We start from the raw sequence: 21640 nt of genomic DNA, 5'->3' as shown, positions 1-21640 counted from the left end.
AAGTGGGATAGTTGGATCATACAGTAGTTCTATTCTTAATTTTTTGAGGAATCTCCATACTATTTCCATAGTGGCTGCACCAATTTTCATTCCCTCCAACAGTGTATGAGGGTTGCCTTTTCTCCACACCCTCAACAATCCTTGTTATTTAAGTGCAGGCAGCGAACCTAACCCTGTGGGATTCCCAGCGTGCCCCCAGGTGGGAGGGTTGTTTATGAAGGTCTTACTGTGTGCCAAGTCATTAATTGGAATGTTTTATTTAATGGTTACCTAATCCTTACAATTGCTAAAAGTGCCTGCATTCTGGTTTGTCCTAGGTCATAGACAATAAGTGGCATATGTAGTTAGGTGTTATTTTATGGAATTAAGAAAGAAATCTTTAAGATCCCCGTGTCCATTTCCAAACTAGTAGTTCAGATGTTATGGTGTTGATCTAGACATTGATAATCCTCTGTTGGCAGTTTAGAAAAATAAAATAACAAGGGGAAACTAACAGCCTAGTTGAAGGGAACCACTTGTAAAGTAAACCTGACTCTTCAAATAAGGGTTCCACACTTGCCTTCAGGGGCTGTCACTTTTCACTTCCCCAAGCCTGAGAATCAGATGTGAAAAGTGACAAATAACATGACAGTAGAGGCGTCTGTACAACATGGAGTGCTTCTGTGAAGGGAGGGAATGTGGTGGACAGTCCCTGGGGCCTTGGGGAAGCCAGGCGTGGTACTGGGCAGTACGAAGTTTCTCGTCACTGCCCTGGGTGGTGTTGGGCACCTCTCACAGGGACTCGTGATACAGGACACTTGGCACTTCCAATGTGATTTAAACCTGCTCAGCTTTATCCAGACAATTAATCTTCACAGCAATCCTATGATTGTTAACCCCTTTTACAGTTGAGGGGATATAGTAGATGCAGGATTGGGCTCATGGTCATGCAGGAAGGTGGCAGAGCCAGGCCTCTCTGGTTCCAGATGTTTGTCTTGAAAGATTTCAAACAGAAAAGTTGAGAGAATAGTAGAGTGGACACCCATATGTCCTCCAAACTAGGTTCAACCATTATGAATATGTTACTCTAGTTATGTGTTCCTCTTCTGCGTATATTTTGCAGAACCATCCTAAAGTTGCAGACCTCCTGATACTTCATCCCCACATAAGTGACACATTCACCCTGAAGAGATTTGACACCAATCTCTCATATCCACTAATACCCATCCATACTCAATTTTCCCCATTGTCTCAGAGTCTCCTAAGGATGTATCTTTCATACAAGTGCCCCCTCACATTTCACACTTTATAATTGTTTTTTTCCCAATGAGTTTGGTGTTTAAAGACACCAGAGCAGTTGTCTTTTCTTCATGGTGTGTCCATGTTATACTAGAGGCTGGTCAGCTGAAGCCGGCAGGCCCAATCTGGCCACGCTCATTCGCTTCTATATTGTCTCTGGCTACTTTCATGCTGCAAGAGCAGATCTGAGCAGTTCCCACAGAGACCTGAAAAGCTGAAAACATTTCCTATCTGCCCTGTCCATAATGGTTGTTTCCCCAAGTAATACTGTCACTATTCTTGACCTTTGTTTTGGTGTATTAGATTTCTGAGCTCGTTCAGCATATAAAGTCTGCACAAATGGACAATTATAAAGAACCATTTATCCATCTACTGATTTTTATTCATTACTGGTCATCCATTCTTCTTTCACTTCCCTGGGATCACAGAAGAAATCACAAAAGACTTCACAGAATGAGTAGCCATTTCAAAGTGATATTTGGTTACCAGTAGGGACGTTTGATTTTCTTCAAAAGGAGATATTTTTGACCCTGTAAGTGTCTTTTGGGTCTAATCGGGACAGGTAACAAAATTCAGCCTATGGGTTAGAGCTGTGAGTTGAATTGCCATTGTTCAACTTTTTTCTCACAAGCAAACTCTCCATGAGGTCCCTCAGCATCCGAGGGCAAAAGGGCCAAGTACACGGGGGTCTCTGCTCCTTCTTCTGGGCTTTTGGTGGCTCTGGGTCCCGCCATGTCAGTTCTCACCCACCCTGGGCAGCAGGCACTCAGGAGGATCTTGTCCCCTCCTCTCTGCTCACTCAGTTTCCTGGCTTGGATTCTGGACAGGACCATGACGCCGATTTTCATCACCCCATATGTGATCTCCGGCCAGCCCTCCTTCCTGTGCACCCCCTTCTTTGTGTCTCCCACAAACTTGTTCATGAGCCCCACCAGCTCCTCCTCCCTGACGGTCTCGCTTCGAAACTTCTGCTGCAGTCGGGGCTGCAGTTTTCAAGAGCTTTGAAGCCCCGTCTGCTAGACACATTCAGCACTCTACCTAAAGCACAACACAAACCATTACCTAGAAAGGTGAGCACAAGCAGGATGGATACCCAGTTCTCTGGGATGCTGGACCACAAATTTCCACTGGAGATCACCAGTTTCCTATGAGATGAATTCAGGCTGCATTTATGAGACAAGGAAATGAAACAGTCTTGGAACCTGTCCGAGCCATGATGTCTAGGATGATAGCAGAGAAAGAAATGCTCTAATGGGGAGGGCAGTGCCCCGATTTCCAAAAGAAAATGAAAAAGGTGTATCGAGGGAAGTGCTCAGGGAATGGGCACCCAGGAGTAGACAGCGTCTTTTCCTCAAAGGCATCCTTTGGGACCAGCTGAGGATCTTAGGTCACTTGGGCAGTGCTCTATGCCAGGTCCCTGGTGACCAGCAAAGAGCTGATGGGTTTGTGGCTGGCAGCTCCAGCGTGACCGGACCGCAGCCGGTTAGGAAGGCTCGGATGGAGGAAAGTGAAATCAAATCAGTTCAGTGGGCCAAACTGTATGCTATTTTCTCTGGGTTTGGGTTTTTATCAGCTCGGGAGTAGTAACTCAAGCCCTAGCTCTATGATGACCGAGGAGGGCAGTGGAAACTGGATTATCTAAGGGATGCCCACATAAGCACGACACTCTGGGAGTCAAATGGGAAGTTAGGAGGAATTAAAGTAGGACAACTTAATGCCCATCAGAAGAACCACTTCCTGGACTGGAAGGGGATTGGAACCCGCAAGTGGATGTTCAGCTGTGCTTATTTGAAGTGACTCTCTGGGTCCACGAGATGAGTGGAATGGGGCGCTGTAGTAACACACGGATGGGATAATTGTCATATATGACTCTAGCATCATCTGAGGCACAAAACGCCAGGGAATGTTTCATCTGTCAGCAAGAAAGACATAGACTGCATGCAGATGGGTATGAGACAGATTCCTTGAGGCCAAGGCCTGGCACAGAGCTGGCAAAACAGGTTGCAGGTAGTAGCTCTGGGAAGGTACAAAGGGTCCTGACGAGATGACCTGCTGTTTCTGGACCTGGCTCTGCATACCCGGCAGTAGATCGACGTGTCCAAGTTACACCAGGGGACTGGAACAGAAGACACTGCACCGATTTGGGCTGATAAGATCTAATCTTCAGGCCAAGGAGCACACTCCCATCCTCAGAGTAGCGGTCTGCTTCAGAACTGGGACAGGAAATGAAACGCTGGTTGTCTCAAACTTGAGGAGGAAAGGTATGCACGCTGGCTTACACACATTCATGAGCATATGCTCACAGTCGACATGGTGGGGGCCTTGGAAGAGTCCCCACTGGACGGATTCCTCTCTCCTCCGGGGGACACGGGGAAGAGGGGGTGGGGAGGATGCCGGGGCAACTCTACAAATCTTTCCCCACATCACTTCAACCTTCCTCTTTCCGACCTGACCGTGGTCCTGGGACCAGGGCTGCTGCTCCCGATATAGAAGGCAGGGGATAATCCTTAAGCAACTCAACTATAGATTTAAACTTTTTGTCAGAATTCTTAAGGACCTGATGGAGTGGATTGTCTTCACCCCATTTGGCAAATTTGGAATGACAGCAAATGCAGCTGTATTGACTAGTTAGTAGTCGAGAGAACCCACTAATTCTGGGCCTGGGTAACCCTACTTATATGATGGGAGTGGACTAAGGGGAGATACTTGTTAGACTAGTATTGTTGTGGGCAATCAGGATGAGCACAGTGGCCGAACTTAACACCACTTTGGAAGGTGAGGCAGTTGGATTAAATGTTAATGACTAATGGGGAGCAGGGGGAATGAAATGAGGGTAAAGGATGATTAAATGGGTTACGCAGCAAGAGAAATCAATACTACACTGGTGCCTGGAGCGGCTGAGAGCAGGAGGTGATATCCTCTCTTAGCTCAACTATCACAGATGCCTGATCGTGTGAAGCCGCATTTTGTGAAGACCACTCCTGCTCTGTGACCTGACAATATTAAGCGGAAGCCCTGGAATCCGAGTTACATCACTGTGGGATATGGTCACAGGACGTGGTGATGAACTGAAAGCATTGTTTATGACTGAGTGGGACTCTATTCATGTGCCAGCATCTCTTGAGTCTTAGTTTTCAGGTCACATGTACTACCATCCTGTGACATGGTGTCACACTGGCCTTGTTGGTAATATTCAACTATCATATGTAAAGGAGTCACAGGAAGGTACTGGTATTGATGATCAAGGGTGATGGGAGATAAAGTCTCCCCAGGATGTAATATTGATGGAAAATTACTAGTTGATGAAGAAGTGGTGTAGCTAACTATCAGCTAATTTCCATGCTGTAAATTAATTAGACAAGGAGGCCATTAGGCTGAGCTGACTCTAATTCCCTTGTGGTCTATGTAAACAAACCAAAATCTAAGCCTGTAAATGCCTCAAGGTGACAAAATCCGAACCTAAGGACCACGCATCACCAACAGCCACCTGGGCTAGAAGCTGCAGGCAATTAACAATTTCCTTACTTCGCTTCAGCCTGTTCTCCGTAACAGTCTCTTCCTGAGTTCCCGTCAGTGGAGCCATCCTCACCACTTCTGGTTTGGTGGTTTCCCATTCAAACAGATTTTTGTCTCAAATAATCTTTAAAATTTTATACATCTCAGTTTCTCTCTTAACAATACGAAATAGATTGCACAAAGAGTTGTATGCTAAATAAGGTACAAATAGCAACTGCTGTTTGACCAAGTGGAGAATCAAATTCGTACCAACACATGAAAATGGAAGCAGTGGCTTTATAGGCTGAATTATCTGTTCCTCTAAATCTACCCCTCTCCCACACTGGCTCCTCCCAATGTTAGGCATATCTCTGATAGTATTTCTGTATCTGTAAAATAAATTTTGTACTAAATTTACATGCTCAAGGATTCTTTTGATGTAAGGGAGTCTTAGTGAAGGTCCAGAGGGCGCTCTCTGTAAGTGAAGGACTAAGCTTGGCCAAAGGAAGCTTCCGCCCTTTTTCTAGGCCATCTGGGAGGTGATATTAAGCGCTGAGAATGTCCTGCTTGAGAAGACTGTCCTTGTTTATATGGTATTCTAGGCTCAGGCTACATAATCAATGTTCACACTTGATTATGGTGGGTGCCTTAGGCTACCTGGTATCAGCTGAACCTCTGGAGGGCCTGGAGAGTAAGGTCAGCCAAGAGGGCAGTGGGCCATGCCTACGTGACCGCCCCTCACCAAGAACACTGGATATTAAGGCTTGGGTGAGTTCTCTGGTTGGTAATACTCCGCGTGCCTGTCACAGGTTGTTTTGGGGAGAAATACTTGCGGCCCCCAGGATCTGCTGGGACAGGATAAGTGGCAGCTCCACGCCTGGTCTTTCTAGACCCTGTGCCATGAGTCCTTTACCACTGCTGAACTAAATCACTCTCCATTTTCTAAATTCATTGTTATTTTGAATGTAACAACTTTTTGCCGAGTTCTGGGCCCTTCTGGTGAGTTATTTAACCTGAGGATAGTCTAGGGACCTCCTGAACTTGTAAGTATCAAAGTATGTATAGTTGGTTTATCATCTAGAAACCAATATATGTAATACACAATACTAGTAGGATAAGAAGAAAAACTCAGGTGACCAGATGCAGAAGAAACTTCAGGGGGTCTAATGAATTGCTGGTAGTGTGAGGTCCACAAACCTGCATCAGGTCACTCTGAGAGGGGGACGGAGGAGAGAAGGTCTGGGATGGACTCCTAAGGGAACGCCACCTGTGAGGGGCATGGAGCAAGTCAAGGGCCTCTCAGAGGAGACCTTTGAGCTCAGAATGGAAAGAGAAGAAAGAGCCAGATGTGCAAAGAGCAGCTGGACAGAGTACCAACGACCTGGGCAGTGTGTAGAGGGACCTGAGGCTGCAGGGCACCTGGCCAGGTAGAGACACAGATGGAGGCCAGTGTAGCTGGGCAGGAGAGGTAGCTGGGCCCGTAGATGAGACCAGAGGCAGGCAGCGCTGAGATGCACTGCAGCTTGGGCTCCAATCAGACTTACCTCGGGGTTTTATTAGAGGCAGGAGCTGCGTGCACACATCTTGGGTACCAAGGAAGTTTGTTTTCGTAGTCAGTTCTGCTTGAATATGAAACGGTGTGGGATCGCCAATTTTTAGGGCACAAGGAGAACAGAGTTGATAAATACTAGCCATACGGTAAAAATGCATTTCTGACACAATTTTATTTTTCTTTGAAATCTACATAATGTCTCTGTTAGTTAACAGTAGTGTGCCAGTGTGAATTTTGGGGTTTGATAACGCTGTATAGTTTTGTAAGATGGCACCATCAGGGGAGGCTGAGTGAAGCGAGCCCATATGGCATCTGTGTACCATTCTGTGCAATTGTTTGTTTCAAAGTAAGTTAAAAGTTCTCCCTGCTGCTCCAAAGTTCAATCAGAGTGATACTGTGAAAACCTGGAGGCAGTCCTTAACAGTCTGATCAAGGCCCTCTAGCTGGAAAGGCTTGCAAATCTTAGAGGATTTTGCTTTCCTTTCGGCCTCCGGTCCGTCCTCCTTCCCTAGGGAGTGGGTTCTAGATCCCACAGCGGAGGTTCAGGCAGTAGCCCCACCCGCCCAGTCTGGCCGCTCTCACAGAGGCTGCACCCCGCCTCCCCACCAGCTCACATCCACTTACACTGGAAGGCGATGCCCGCGTTGTTGACCAGCACGTCGAGACCCCGAGACCCCAAGATCCCGTACTCCTTGTGCAGGAAGTCGTGCAGGGCGCGGATGCTCTGCAGCTCGATGTCCAGCTGGTGGAAAAGTGGGCACAGGCCCTCGGCCTGCACTGGCTGCACGGCCGTCGGGCCCCGTGCCGCGTCCCGCGCCGTGAGCACCACGTCCCCGGAGAACTGCCGGCACAGGTCATGCACGACGGCAAAGCCGATGCCCTTGTCGGCTGCGGTGACCAGCATCACGCGGGTGGAGGAGGACATGGCCTGGCCCGGGGTGTGAGCTGAGTGTGGAGAGCTGAGGGTGGTGCGAGTCTTGCGTGGAGCGGGCTGGGCGGTAGGGAGGGGGGCGGGCAGTGCAGTGGTCAGGGCTTGGTAACAGTGGGAGAAGCCAGGAAGACCTGAGTTCTGGGATCCAGTGCCACGACTCCTAGAGAACTCAGCCCTGCCTCCTACCCTCCTTCCAAGGAGGGAAGGAGGGGCCAAATGTTCCAGAAGGTTCCAAATGACCAACTCCTGTCCGCCCCACGCCCATCCTCAGCCAAACCATACACAATCCTCTTTTGATCCCAGCTCTGAGAGGTATAGTGGTTTGCAGGGTGTAGAGGTTGCTTTGCCCAGGCAAAACTGGAGGGTGAAGGGTTAATAGGGAGCTAGGGATTCCTGGCAGTTGACCAAAAAGTATTAGGCAGATCTCCAAAAGGAGAAAGTGTGCAGAGTAATTGTTTTGGGCCAGGCCCATCATCCCCTGCAGAATGGGAATGGTTGCTTTTTCCTAAAATGCAAAAAAAATTACTGAGGGGGGTTGCTTCTGAGCATGTAGCTCCCCCAGCCTGCTTAAGAGAAAATCAAAACAAAGAAGTAGGGCAAATGGTCCTGTGATTAGACTTTCAGCAGGCAGGGTAGCCAGCTCTCTGGATTCCCAGTGTGCCCTCACGTGGGAGGGTTGTTTATGAAGCTCGTACTCTGTGCCAGGCACTGATTAGGATGGTCACATAATCCTTAGAATTGCTAAAAGTGCCTATATTTTGGTTTTGTTTTATGTCAGCTTGATAAGTGGCATACCCAAAAATGTGTTATTTTTACGGAATTTTACACAGAGTGCTTCTGTGAAGGGAGGGAATGTGGTGGACAGTCCCTGGGGCCTTGTGGAAGCCAGGAGTGGTGCCGGGTGGTACGAAGCTTCTCGTCACTGCCCTGGGTGGTGTTGGGCCCCCCTCACAGGGACTCGTGATACAGGACACCTGTGCAATTCCAATGTGATTTCAACATTGTCACCTATATAGGGGCAATTAATCTTCACAGCAATCCTGTGACTATTATCCCCATTTTACATTTGAGGGGATACAGTATTTTGATCAAGGTCATGCAGGAAGGTGGCAGAGCCAACACCTTTTGGTTTCAGATGTTTGCCTTGAAAAGACTTCAAACAGAAAAGTAGAACGAATAGTAGAGTGGACACCCATCTGTCCTCCAAAGTAGGTCCAACAATTATGAGTAATTGAGCTGGTTCAGCCTTTAAGAGTCTGCATAAATGGACATTTATAAAGAACTATTTATTCATCTATTGACTTTTATTTATTATTTGTCATCCATCCCACTTTTCCTCCCCTGGGATCACAGAAGGAAACACAAACGGCTTCACAGAATTAGTAGCCATTTCCCAGTGAGGACTTGATAGGGATATTTTGATTCTTTTTTTTTCTTCTTCTTCTTTTTTTTTTTTGCATAGGGGTATTTTTGACAGTGTAAGTGTCCTTTCCGTGAAATTGGGACAGGAACATAATTGGGCCCATGGGTGGAGCTGTGAGTGAGCTCACCACTGCACAACTTTTTTCTCAGAAACAAACTGTCCGTGAGGCCCCTCAGCGTCCGAGGGCAAAAGGGCCAAGTACACGGGGGTCTCTGCTCCTTCTTCTGGGCTTTTGGTGGCTCTGGGTCCCGCCATGTCAGTTCTCACCCACCCTGGGCAGCAGGCATTCAGGAGGATCTTGTCCCCTCCTCTCTGCTCACTCAGTTTCCTGGCTTGGATTCTGGACAGGACTGTGACGCCGATTTTCGTCACCCCATATGCGGTCTCCGGCCAGCCCTCCTTCCTGTGGACCCCCTTCTTTGTGTCTTCCACAAACTTGTTCATGAGCCCCACCAGCTCCTCCTCCGTGATGGTCTCACTTCGAAACTTCTGCTGCAGTTCGGGGCTGCATTTTTTAAGAGAGCTGACACTCACAAAGCTAGACACGTTCACCACTCTGCCTAAAATACAACACAAGTCATGACATAGAAAGGTTGAGCACGAGAACAGTGAATGCCAAATTTAGGACAGGATTTATGTCCTCATGTCCTCTTGTAAGAGGACATTAGGGAAGGAGGAGAACGTATTTTGGGAGGGGGTTACTCATTGGGTTTTATCTGTTTTATTATTATAAGTAACAATCTGTTATTTCTAAAGTTTTGAAAAATTACATCTAATTATTTTGAAAATTACAGGAATGAATTATTTCACTTAAACTCAAGAAATAAGTAATGACAATGGGAAGAATTCTGTGAATCTACTACCCAGAACAACTTGTGAAAATTATTTTCAAAACTGAACTATTTAAAGTCTCTGGTAATGGTCCTGAGGGCATACAGCAAATGAAGAAACTTTTATTCCCGAATATCTCCAACAACTCAGGTAAGAACAGAGTCTGTTCTGTGGTATTTCAACCATGACCTGCTCCTTCCTTTCCCCCTTTCTGGCCATAACAATGGAAACTTCACTCTAGGATGGTGCATCTGAGAACACAAGACTATTGTATCTTCCCAAGATGGGTAGGACATCAGCATTTCTCATCCTGCTTCTCAGCTACCTGTTGCAGAGGTTCAGTTCCTGGCAAGTGCATTTAGGAGGTGAGGACTTCCTTCTTTGACCCAGCCCTCACTTGTGGGACAAAGGCTCTACCTTGGGCTGGACATCCTGAGAATACTGGGGCCTAGACTGCCCTTTCCCCAGCTTGTTTGTAAGGCAGAAGTATCACGCAAAGAGAGGCAAGCTGAGAAGACCAGAGACCACTGCTGCTCTTCCCTCCCAGCTCCTAAAGCAGGAGTGTCACAAAGAGAAGTGTCATCATCCCTGCCTCTATCTTCAGACCTGTGGCTTAGAGATTTTGCACAAGAGGGGGAAAGAGTCAGGACATAAAAACTGAGAGGTCCCACGCTCTCCCAAAAGGATGTGATTTCATTTGAAACAGAGTGTGGGGAAGTTCGACCCTAAGGGCACTCTCAAAAACAATGGAAGTCGTGCTGAAAAGCAATTAGGAGATTGGTAGCTTTGTTAGAAATATAAACTAAATCATGTAAGTCAGCAAGCTTGCCAGAGAAAACTAGAGAAAGATAAGGATAAGAGCCCTTCTCGGTTCAGAACAGACCACCAAAACTACCCTTTCAAAAGAGCCTGAATTTAATTGGATGGAGATCCATCTGTGAAGCAATTTATGCTGTGCCTTGTTAAAAACAGTGGAGTAATCAGCCTGCCAGTAGTGGAGCTTAACAGCTGGGTGCGGTCCAGGAAAAAGACAGCAAAAGAGTGTTCTGCTAAACCCACAGTAATCCCAGCGTGACTGTGCGTCTCAGCTAGGCTGTACTTTCTGAGATGAAACATCACAAACTTCACACTGCAAGGGGAGGAGGGCGGAGACTCAACTTCAAAAAATAATCTAGCCAGTCACTGAACTAATAAGCAAATAACAACCACAAGCCCGTGGGAGGTAGGGTCTAATAGCAAGAGTAGCTATAAAATTCTGCAATGTCCCATTTCCAACCAAAAATTATCAGGCATGGACAAAAATGTTAAACCCTTTTTTTCTATGGGGAAAAATGTGGCAACAGAAATGGCATGTCATGTTGCCATAGTCAGTTAGCTTTGATGTTTATCCCACTAAAGGTTTGGAAGTTCAGAAAATATCAATAAACAAATTAGTAGATGGCATTAGGACTCCCATTCAATGATTCTCTGAAATATATAAACTGATTTAGAAAAATTGCCATATTAATCTTCCGGGCATTCTTCAAAGATGAACACATTTTTGAAACGGGTCAATTATTCCATGTCCTCCTTCTAATCTAGAACATGTAAAGAGTAAGAAGCAACTAGTAAATTAATAGAAATGACATTGTCCTTAAGATAGAATAGAACCAATTTGTCAAAATGTTGCAGTAAGCACCATTCAGAGATGCTATATTTAGGATAATTTATTTCGCTCTCAAAAACATGACCAAGCCTCTCTCACAACAAAAATAACGCATATTTCATGAATTAAAAATGCAAAATATAGAAAGGCATAAAGAAAGAAAAAAAACCTGCAGGAGCGGAAGTCAGAATGGTTAACTGGTAAACGGGAAAGGCAGCTGTATTACTATCAATAAAAGGCCCTTGACATTATTTTTTTCATGGGTCTTCAATCTGGACAGTAGACAGAGAAATACTGTTAACTTCTTCTAGGTTGGTTATAATCAGTAATCAAATGACAACCTTTTTGTTTTTTTTTTTTTAATGACAACCTTTTTTATTCTGTGTTAACTAGTCTACCCCAGGAAGTCTAGAATCAGCGGTGAAAATACTAACCCCTACTAGGGAAGCTTAACCAGGAGATCCAAAGTTCTCTCGAGGTAATAAACTCCTGGATGTGGCTGCTTCATCTTCCCAGTGTGTCCCATGCCAGCCCCTCCCACTGACTAGATCCCCAGGGATCAGAGCCAGCCACCTGGAGCCCTCTCCTCCCGACTAGGTAAGACTGTAGACTCAGAAGAGAATCACATGCTCGATTAAGTCATGATAACGTGAACTGCTGTAGCTTTTCCCCAACAAAACAAGAATTCTCCTATTTCAAAAGGCAAGTAGACCTTGCTGCACTCATACTGAGAATATAGCATGTATTTAAAATTCCATTTACTCTAGCTTTCGTGAGGCAAGACAAACTGTTAACCAGAGGCTGCCTTAGCACATCCGGAGGGTACTCATTCCTCCTTCTGGACAAAGCCCAGACACAGCAAGAAACAGCCCAGTTAAGTAAGAAAAGTGGTGGGCCAGAAGTCATCAGCACGAGGTCCAAGAGGAATACAGCATGTGCAGCTGACACAGGGAACTCCACTGCAGCCCTCAAGTGTTGGGACGAGTGGAGGAATTAGGTGACACTCTAAAGAGCTGACTTTTTAGGTCCTAGTGAACCAATTCTTAGAAGTAGTAGAACTTTCCAGGAGGACAGGATGGGGAAACAGGGCAGAAGCTGAGTGTAAATTGTAAATGCATGTACTAAATCTCCAGCCACGCCTCTTAATCTTTCTAAAAGTATCTGCTTGTCTTATTTGGTATGTTTAATGGGTGGTGGTTCCCCTCCTGGCCCATTACTTTGGGGTAAGTATTATAGTAGTTTAACCCAAAGGAACAGGAGAGTTTGTTTTGTCTGAAACATTGAGCAGATTGAAGGGCAGTTAAAACGGACCTGGAGTTCGGCAGGTTGGATTACGGAGATCCCCACAAGTCATGCTAAGGGCCTGGACTTCACTCCTGAAGGATTTTTGGGAGGGGGAGTGAGCATGCAGAGTATAGAGAATGCCCAGAAAGCAAAGGACTCAAGAAGCAGGGGGAGTCCCTTAGGAGAGTTTACAGTTGTCTAGAAATGACAGCTGAGGGCCTGTTTGTAGAGCTGGGATGGGGGTGAAGGCCTGGGAAGAAAATCAGTAGGACAACTCTTAGGACCTGGTAAATGGCAATAAGCGGGCAGGCGTGGTGACCTCCAGGATCCTGGTGGGTGGATGACGGGATCAGTGACCAAGATGATTTGGGGAAAGGACGAGTCTTTGGAAATATCTGTTTTAGGTGGGGGGATTCAGGGGAGGAAGGATGGGAATCAGGTTAAGATGGAGAGGCAAGAAGACAAAATGTGTGCCTGGAGCTCTGGGAAGGTTCTAGACAGGTGACATTTTAGTAGGGCCTAATGAACTGGTGGGAGTAGAGACCCCACTAGCCTGAGTAAGATCACTCTGAGAGGGGGACAGAGGAGAGAAGGTCTGGGATGGACTCCTAAGGGAACGCTGCTGTGAGGGGCACGGAGCAAGTCAAGAGCCTCTCAGAGGAGACCTTTGAGCTCAGAATGGAAAGAGAAGAAAGAGCCAGATGTGCAAACAGCAGCTGGACAGAGAGCACCAACGACCTGGGCAGTGTGTAGAGGGACCTGAGGCCTCAGGGCACCTGGCCGGATGGCGACACAGATGGAGGCCAGTGGAGCTGAGCAGGAGAGGTAGGGGGGCCTGTAGATGAGACCAGAGGCAGGCAGGGCCCAGATCTTGCCAGAAACACTGCAGTTTGGGCTCCTCATCAGACTCACCTTGGGGTTTTATTAGAGGCAGGAGCTCTGTGCACACAGCTTGGGTACCAAAGAAGTTTGTTTTCATAGTCACTTCTGCTTGAATATGAAACGGTGTGGAATCAACAGCTTTTAGGAGAAAAGAAAAGTTGAGTGAATAAATAGTAGCCATCAAGTAACATTCTATAGGAAGATATAAAGAAAATAGTGCACGTGAAATCTGTTGAATTTTGTGTAAAAGTGGTGTCTAGTAAGTAGTATTGTGCCAGTGTGAATTTCGGGGTTTGATAATGCCCTGCGGTTTTGTAAGATGGCACCACTACGGGGTGGGGGGGCTGCCCAAAGGGTGCACACACACGGGATCTCTGTGCATCAGTTTTTGCAATTTTCCTGTTTATTTCAAAATGCATTAAAAATTAACCCAACTGCCCCAAAGTCCAATCAGAAAGAGGCTGTGGGGCAATCTAGAAAAGGTCCCCAGGATTCCGAGCCAAAGAAGCAAAGTTCCCTCCGGCTAGAAAGCATCCAATTCCCTGCAGACTCCGCTCTAGCTGCACCCCTCCCCCTTTCCCTTCTCGTTCCCTAGGGAGTCATTCTGGACCCCACAGGCAGGAGAAGCCCCACCGCAGCGATTCCCCGACAGATACGGCCCATCCCGGATGCAGATGCTCGGCGGTGAACGCCTCGCCTGGGAGCACCGAGCCCCTTACTCTTGAAGGCGATGCCCGCGTTGTTGACCAGCACGTCGAGGCCCCCGTACTCCTTGCGCAGGAAGTCGCGCAGGGCGCGGATGCTCTGCAGGTCGTCGATGTCCAGCTGGTGGAAGCGCGGGCTCAGGCCCTCGGCCTGCAGCTGCTGCACGGCCGCCTGACCCCGTGCTGTGTCCCGCGCCGTGAGCACCACGTCCCCCGTGAACTGCCGGCAGAGGTCACGCACGATGGCGAAGCCGATGCCCTTGTTGGCTCCGGTGACCAGCGCCACGCGGGCGCAGGACGACATGGCCGGGTGCTGGACGTGCGGTGCCCTTGGGTGGAGAGCCAAGCCTGTCGTGCTTTCCCAACGGCGCGGCGCGTCAGAGTGCGCGGAATCTAGAGCTTGCAGAGCGCGCACCTGCAGGTCCCACGCCCGGAGCGGCCAGGCTGAGCGCGCAAGCGCAGGCGAAGGCTCCGCCCCTTCAGGGCTGGGCTCGCCGGCGCCCTCCCCGCGGTGCAGGGAACGTAGAGAAGGGCCATCAGTCAAGTTTGCAGGACAGTCCTGCTGAAAAGTCGCTGCTGGCGACTTCCTGCCTGGTATCAGAGAATCGTTCTGATTGGCTGTGTTGACTATGTTAAAATTGAACCCTATCCTCTGTTCTCCTCCTATTCACCCAGATGTTCAACTCTTCGCAGTTGCGCTTGAAGAAATGGGTCATTTGTACAGACTTTGTTTTTCGTGGTGTTTGAAAAATATCGCTCGAACTGAAGTCTTTGTAACCTAGAGTTGTGGAATAAGTTGGGAGAACATGGTAGGGATCAAGTGTGTGCTGCTTTCTCCCGTAAGTATGTGAAAGCCGAGCTACTGCCCTATCCTTGGATGATTCTCACGTGTTAGTGGGGAGTGTTTACTGAATCATCATAGGGTTGCCTCCCTAGATACTTCCAGGGTTGTCAGGTTACCTGTATGCAGGTCCTGAACTGTACAGGTGCAAAGGGGCTTTGCAGCCCTTTCTCACTCACACTCAAAATAACTCATCAGGATGCATCTTCTTATCTCCATTTTCAAGCGAGGAAATGGATCCTCAGAAAGTTCATAAATTAGCTCAGTGGTGGGAAATTAATTTTCTTCCTTACTATTTACCACTTAAAACAGAGGAATTAGGGGGTCTATAAGACCATTTTCATTTCTGTGCTGTCTCTTGTCGACTGAAAGAAAATGCACAACCTAGGGGACTTAAGCCTGGGATACAGTCTCTCAGATAGCTGAGGGACTGTTCTGAAGAGGTAAGGGAGGAGCCAGGATATGTAGGAGTTTTTGCAAAAACAAAACAAAACAAAACATAAAAACAACCCAGGTAGTCGGAACATCAATTACTGCTAATTAAAGAAAACCAGACATCTCAAGTTAATGAATTTAGCACTTTTCAATGTATGGGAGGATGCAAGAGTCTGGGCTTATTGAAATTATTCCTTTGATGTGCACCTGAAACATCTAGAGCCAGTATCCTGTTTTTCTCCATCCTGAATTCCCTTCAGTGTGCACCGGTGCAGTCGGCCCCCCGTGGCTGATGGCTTGATCCTTTGTTTACTGAAATGGCAGGCAACATTCTTTGTCCACACTCTTATGGTATCCACAAGCTACTAGTGGCTATTTAAATGTAATTTTAATCAAAATAATACAATTAAAATTAGTTCTTTAGTTGCTTTAGCTGCACTTCAAGTGCTGAATAGTCACGTGTTAGTGACTGCTGTTTTCCACAGTGGCTGCACCAACTTACCTTCCCTAAAGTGGTAAGGACAGATTTTAATCAGTATTATAATATTGTAGTAGGGAAGAGTGTCCAGTATGAACTGAACTCAACTTGGATTTGTACAGAGGTGACTGGACGTTTTAAAGAGAAGTTGAGGGAGTCGGCAGGGGGAATGGAGGGGCTTGGGTAGAGTCAGGGGAAAATTATAAAGGCCTGGTGAGTGTAAATGCCCATCAGGGCTATAAAGAGACTGGGAGACAGAGGGCCTGTCCTATCTGATAATTACATTTCGAAGGAATGGCTTTCAGGTCCTTGAGAAAGACTCAGGTCCTGAGTTGTAGGAGATACATACATATTGCAAATGGACAGAGGAAGAATTCACAAATTTTAAGTTCTTTTTTAGTAAATGCTCTAAGAAAGGGTAGTAAAGGACCTCTTGACAGGTGTTGGCTAGAACAAATACTAAATTCTTCTGGCAGCCTGGAGCTCATTAAGGGGGAACAAAGGTCATCCTAGTGACACAGCCTTGAGCTATTAGAAACTGTGTTAGTGTTTAAGTCTTTTAACTTGGGGGTTGGTGGGGGAATGGATGAAATCATTAGTCAGTAGGTTTTATAAGCCCAGGCTGAGGCCTAACTGAAAAGAGGGCTTGGAAGAGACTGGCTAGAGCTTGGTCAAGAAGAGAAACTTTGTCAATTCCCCTCTAGAAAATGGGAGTATACATGATTTTTTTCCCTCATAAAAGGAAAATAGGGCTTCCCTGGTGGCGCAGTGGTTGAGAATCTGCCTGCTAATGCAGGGGACACGGGTTCGAGCCCTGGTCTGGGAAGATCCCACATGCCACGGAGCAGCTGGGCCCGTGAGCCACAACTACTGAGCCTGCGCGTCTGGAGCCTGTGCCCCGCAACGGGAGGGGCCGCGATAGTGAAAGGCCCGCGCACCGCGATGAAGAGCGGTCCCCGCACCGCGATGAAGAGTGGCCCCCGCTTGCCGCAACTAGAGAAAGCCCTCGCACGAACCGAAGACCCAACACAGCCAAAAATAAATAATAAATAAATAAATAAAGTAGCTATAAAATTAAAAAAAAAAAAAAAAAAAAAAAAAAGGAAAATACCTGTTTTATCTACCCCTTTTCTTCTGTCTTGAATGCATTTGTAATGAGAATGTGATGCCTGGAGCTGCAGCAACTATCCTGAGATCATAAGGAAACAAACTAAGAAGTTAGCCAACTCCCTAAGGATGGTACTGTGGAAAATTAGGAAGAGCTTTGATTTTTAATGACATCACTGACTCATGGGTCCAAATCTGGAAACATCTATTTCCAGCCCCCCTTTGCTTTTCAGTAAACTTTAAATTTTAGAATGGATTTACTGAAAAGTTGCAAATGCAGTACAGAAAATTCCCATATACTCCACGTCAAATTTCCCCTATTATTAACATCTGACTATTGAAACTGAGTGGGACACTGTGAGGCACTCTCACGTACAAAAGCTCCTCCATGTCCCCTGTTTCTTGTTTGTAGTAAAAGGCTTTAGTCTCCTAGGTCTTCCCTGGGTTCCAAAGAGCAGGCACATGCAGTTACTAATTAGGGAAGTGAGGGAATGCAGAAACAAAGGAAAAGCAGTTAAGTAAGAAAAGTAACGACAATAGTTCAGTGATAAAACAGAGTCCTAGTTCTCCCCAAGGTATGTATGTAACAACTTGATGGATATCTTTGAACTGTTCTTTGGGAACTAAGAACCCATCCCCACCCCCAGAGGCGGAGGATGGTGACTACGTGCTGAGCACAAGCACCAGACCCCAGACTGGTTGGAACCACAAAGTTGATGATTGAGATTCCTGAAACACCACCCTGTGACCTCACCACCAAACAACTGGAAGAAAGTCATGAACTCTGCAGCCCTCACCATCAAATGTTACCTTTAAAAACGCTCCCCTGAAAACCACTGAGGAGTTCAGGTCTTCTGAGCATGAGCTGCCTGTACTCCTTGCTGGACCCTGCAATAAATGCTGTACTTTCCTTCACAACTGGTTGTCAGAAATTGGTTTTGCTGTGGGCGAGTGGACCCAAGTTCAGTTTGGTAACACTATGACGGTACATTTGTTATAACTAAGAAATAACACTGGAACAGTATTAACTAAGCTCTGTGCTTTATGTAGCTTTCACTAGTTTTTCCCTCTAATATCCCTTTTCTAGTCCAAGGTTCTCTCCAGAATACCACATTACATTTAACTGTCATGTGTCCTTAGTTTCCTCTGGTTTATGACAGATTCTCAGAATTTACTTGCTTTTCACAAACTTTGACAGCTTTTAGGAGTACAGTCGTCCCTTGTTATCCAGGACACTCCCTTGGATACAAACAACCTGGGATGCTCAAGTTCCTCATATAAAATGGTCTAGTATTTGCATATAACCTAGGTACATTCTCCCATATGCTTTAAATTATCCCTAGATTACTTATAATGCCTAATACAATGTAAATGCTATGTAAGTAGTTGCAGGTGTGTGGCAAGTTCAAGTTTTGCTTTTTGGAACTTTCTGAATTTTTTTTTCCTAGTATTTTTGGACTTGCAGTTGGTTGAGTCCACAGAAGTGGATACAGAGGGCCGGTTGTACTGGTCAGGTGTTTGTGGGTTTGTCTCATGTTATTCTCAAGGAAGAACTGTTACTGAGTTCAAGCTTGTACCGCTTGGTGCATGACAGGTCAATGAATTGAGACACGAAGTGTTGAGGCAAGGAATAGTGACTATTTGGAAAGCCAGCAGACGGAGAAGCTGGCGGACTAGTGTCCTAAGGAACCATCTTACCTAAGTTAGAATTCAGGCTTCTTTTATACCAAAAGGGGAGGGGTTGTGGCTGGTTGTTGCAGATCCCTTGGTACTGGCCAGACTCAGAGGGGTGTGATAATCCTTTGTTCTTGCAGCAGCTGTTCACAGTAGGTCTGGTCATGATGTTCTCGTAAACCTGCAACAAGTTCTGCAACTTTTTAATCTCTATACAAATGAAAAGTGTTATGCCTTTAAAATGCAAGCCTGTGAGGCAGAGCCTCGTGGAAGGACTATTATGTGTATTTCAGGCTGTGGACAACGTTTTTTCTCCGTTTCGTAACACAAAGGTGCAGAGCCAGCATGACTAAGCACAGGCAACAACACAACCATTAGAGTTAAAGGAATAGATCCAATATAGAGCCAGGTTGTTCTCTGTTACAGAACTAGCGTTATGGGTTTTGGAGAGTAACATCTCCAAATGTCAGGTGAAGTACCCTTCCTATAGCTGGGAACTCCGCAATCAACATAATGCTAACCTTTATCACTTGGCCAAGGCAGTGTCTGCCAAGTTTCTCCACTGTAAAGTTACTTTTCCCTCCTTTCCATGCTGGGCTGTCTTGGAAGCAAGAGATAATCAAGGTGGGGTGGGTGGGGCAGAGATTGAGCCCCATCTCTTGTAGGGAGGCATATTTACATAAACGACTGGAACTTTCCAGTTAGGCTGATCCTGGGACACGTACACCAACAGAGACAGCAGGGTGAAGTGGGGCTGGGCTGCCTGCAACGGGTTAAGGCCGGACTGTGGCCGGAGGCAGGGCAGGGTCAAGGCAACTTCGGCCAGGAAGTGGGGGAAGGTCCGGGATTGAGAGGCCCCGGGGCGAGGCGGAAGCTGGCGGGCCAAGGCGCGGGGTGGGAGGGTCTGCTCTGGGATGCGCGCACTTGGCGGTTCCTCCCCTGGTAGTACGGAAGGACTCCGTAGGTCGGCTTTTCAGAGAGCAGTTCCCGGTCCACGGACCACAGGCTTTTCTTCCCCCCGACACCCGGGTCCATCTTTGAGGCGCTCTGACCCCAGCCGGTTTTGGCGGTGGCGCTTCCGGAACACAATGCGCATGCGCACGCCGAGAGGCGGAGGCCCGCGGCGGAAAGAGCGCTCCGCCTGGAGACTGAGGGCGTGGGTCAGTGGGGACTCGAGGCGGGCCTGGCGGCGCTCTATCCCTCCCACTGCGGCTGCGGCTCGCTTCTTTAACTCGCGAGCTTCTGGCGCGCTGTTCTGGGTTTCCACGTGGGCCCGCCCACCGCCATCTTGAAGCTGTGCCAAGGTGAGCGGGTCGACTTCCGGGGCTGGGCCTGCCGTTGCCCAGGTAACGGGAACCTGCTCCTGCCAGAGCTTTCCATATATTTTAATTTTGGGGGAGTCAAAAAGAGAGCTGAGTTCGGATGGCCTACCCCCGCCAGGCCTGGCATGATGCTGCTCATTACAGTACCCACCTACCCCCACCCCCCGTTATCTGGGAATCGTTCATTTAGCGAATGTCGACCCGAGAAGCCGCTGTGCAGGCGCGAAGGACCCTAAGGTGGGGAGTTTGTGACTGGCCGGGGTCTGAGCTCGCCCCCTGCCCAGCCAACCCGGCGGCCGGAAAACGGCGGGGGCGGGGGAGGGGCGTGGTGTGTCGCAGCTGTGGGGCGGCTTCACGTCTAGGGGCTGAGGACTGGGGGCGAGGACAGTGCGGCCAGCCGTGCTGTCGCCCTGGCGCCACGTGCACAGCTCGCTCGCCGGACCCCGGGAACCGCGCGCGGCCGGGCCGGGCCTCAGTGTGGACGCGTCTCGGCCCGTGCGCGGGCGGGGCTCTGGGGACCCGGAGGGGACGAGCCGCCGGTGGCCCTGGGACCGGACTTGCCAACTTCGGGTCGACCAAATAGTGAACCTTCCAGTGCTGGGGTGGGATAGTAATAGGGCTTGGAGTTCGTGTCTTGTTATTAATTTCAGTTTTGTGGCTTTTAGTGGTTTTTAAAAAACAGTGGTATGGTTAAAATGCACATATATATGCACGTAAGTAATATTCGTATTATGTCACTTATGTACTCATACATATATAAGGCACAGACTAGGAGGATACAGAAGTAATAGTAAAAGTCCCCTCCCCGTGCATATTTTTTAATACCCTTCCTTAAAGCCTCTTGTTTTATAAACATAAAATGTGCACAGTATCAAACTCATAAGGGATCATTGAATTTGTTCTGCATCTTTATTTTTTCATGTAATATATCTTGGACATTTTTACATCTTAGCACATACTTACTATTAATGGCTTCATATAGTAGGCCACTCCATTATCTGATCATGCTGGAGTGTTTAATAGATTTCATTTTTATATTTCTGAGGAAGTAACGTATAGAAACTGTAGTCATTTTAGATTTTCTTATCATCTCTTTGTTTTGTCTGCTCTCTTGGCTCTCATTTTCTCCCTAATCTGTGGCAAACCCCCGCTTAGTTTATATTTATTTCAGGATGCTGGTTTTAAGGACAAATCATTACTTACTTCACACTGAAAGAGGATTTGGTTTTTTTCTCTAAGACTTCCTAGCAGATGGCGGCTTCAGGACTACTGTTTATTCAAAGTACAGATAGGTTGGTGCTTAGTAAATGCTGATTATCGTTGATGTAAACGTCACCAAAGCACACAATTATGAAATCAGTTATGGGGATTTCTATGATTAATCAACATTTAGTAGGACCTCAAGATAAAACTGTTTTAGAGGGACTAATATAATGGGCATTCCATTACTGCACATGCTATAGCTCAGTATAAACAATTTGTATACAAAAACACTTTAAAGAAATGGTTTACTAAATAGTTACATTTGTATATTTAAATCCTTATAGGTACAAACAACAGTGATTATCATACAGCTGGAAAGAAAGGCAAAGCAAATGCTTTTTATTTTAGATTGGGCAATTAAGCAGAAACTGCAGTTTTAGTATGAAGAACGGAGGTGGAAGAACAAGCCGAATCAGAAGACGAAAACTCTTCACAAGTTCTGAATCAAGAGGAGGTACAGTTTTGATTCTTTTGGTGCCAGTGATGAAAAAAAGG

The 21640-nt window shown here is 47.0% G+C and overlaps 3 protein-coding genes across 10 annotated transcripts in view; 1 reads left to right on the top strand and 2 right to left on the bottom strand.

Annotated features, from left to right (window-relative positions):
* Window positions 1-1674: 1674 nt before the first annotated feature.
* Window positions 1675-7250, bottom strand: LOC118893933 (carbonyl reductase [NADPH] 1-like). Its single transcript, XM_036849596.1, is given in 4 exon segments — window positions 1675-2254; window positions 2257-2316; window positions 6318-6429; window positions 6954-7250. Coding segments are annotated over 4 exon segments (861 nt in total). The 3' UTR covers window positions 1675-1862.
* A 1295-nt stretch (window positions 7251-8545) lies between these two features.
* On the bottom strand, window positions 8546-14470 carry LOC118893931 (carbonyl reductase [NADPH] 1). The gene is made up of 3 exons (XM_036849594.1): window positions 14041-14470; window positions 13352-13459; window positions 8546-9239 (listed from the first exon to the last, which is right to left on the bottom strand). Exons 1-3 carry the CDS (start codon window positions 14327-14329, stop codon window positions 8803-8805), a joined length of 834 nt encoding a protein of 277 aa, XP_036705489.1. The 5' UTR covers window positions 14330-14470; the 3' UTR covers window positions 8546-8802.
* A 5176-nt stretch (window positions 14471-19646) lies between these two features.
* The window catches only part of SETD4 (SET domain containing 4), a 448803-nt gene continuing 446809 nt past the window's right edge, over window positions 19647-21640 (top strand). For 5 of the 8 annotated variants that reach the window (XR_005019638.1, XR_005019637.1, XR_005019639.1 and 2 more), the window contains exons 1-2: window positions 19676-19864; window positions 21430-21599. Coding sequence is in view for 3 of the 8 variants with exons in the window: in XM_036849589.1 (XP_036705484.1) it covers window positions 21527-21599 (73 nt within the window). In the remaining 5 variants the exon portion in view is untranslated. Of the gene's footprint in view, window positions 19865-21429; window positions 21600-21640 lie in introns of all 8 variants that reach the window. The other 3 variants (XM_036849590.1, XR_005019641.1, XM_036849592.1) reach the window with 3 other exon arrangements.

The sequence above is a fragment of the Balaenoptera musculus genome, chromosome 4 (genome assembly GCF_009873245.2).
Source record: "Balaenoptera musculus isolate JJ_BM4_2016_0621 chromosome 4, mBalMus1.pri.v3, whole genome shotgun sequence".
Classification (NCBI taxonomy): Eukaryota; Metazoa; Chordata; class Mammalia; order Artiodactyla; family Balaenopteridae; genus Balaenoptera; species Balaenoptera musculus.
Note: the sequence above shows the minus strand (reverse complement) of the source record. Positions and strands in the feature narration are given on the sequence as shown.

Bases quoted from the DNA above. Each gene is read 5' to 3' on its own strand.
- LOC118893931 (XM_036849594.1), bottom strand. From the start codon at position 14,329: ATGTCGTCCTGCGCCCGCGTGGCGCTGGTCACCGGAGCCAACAAGGGC. The intron at 13,460-14,040 runs GTAAGGGGCTCG...TTCTCCTAAAAG, and splicing joins CGCGGGCATCGCCTTCAAGA to CTGTTGATTCCACACCGTTT. The intron at 9,240-13,351 runs GTGAGTCTGATG...GTTGTATTTTAG, and splicing joins GCCTCTAATAAAACCCCAAG to GCAGAGTGGTGAACGTGTCT.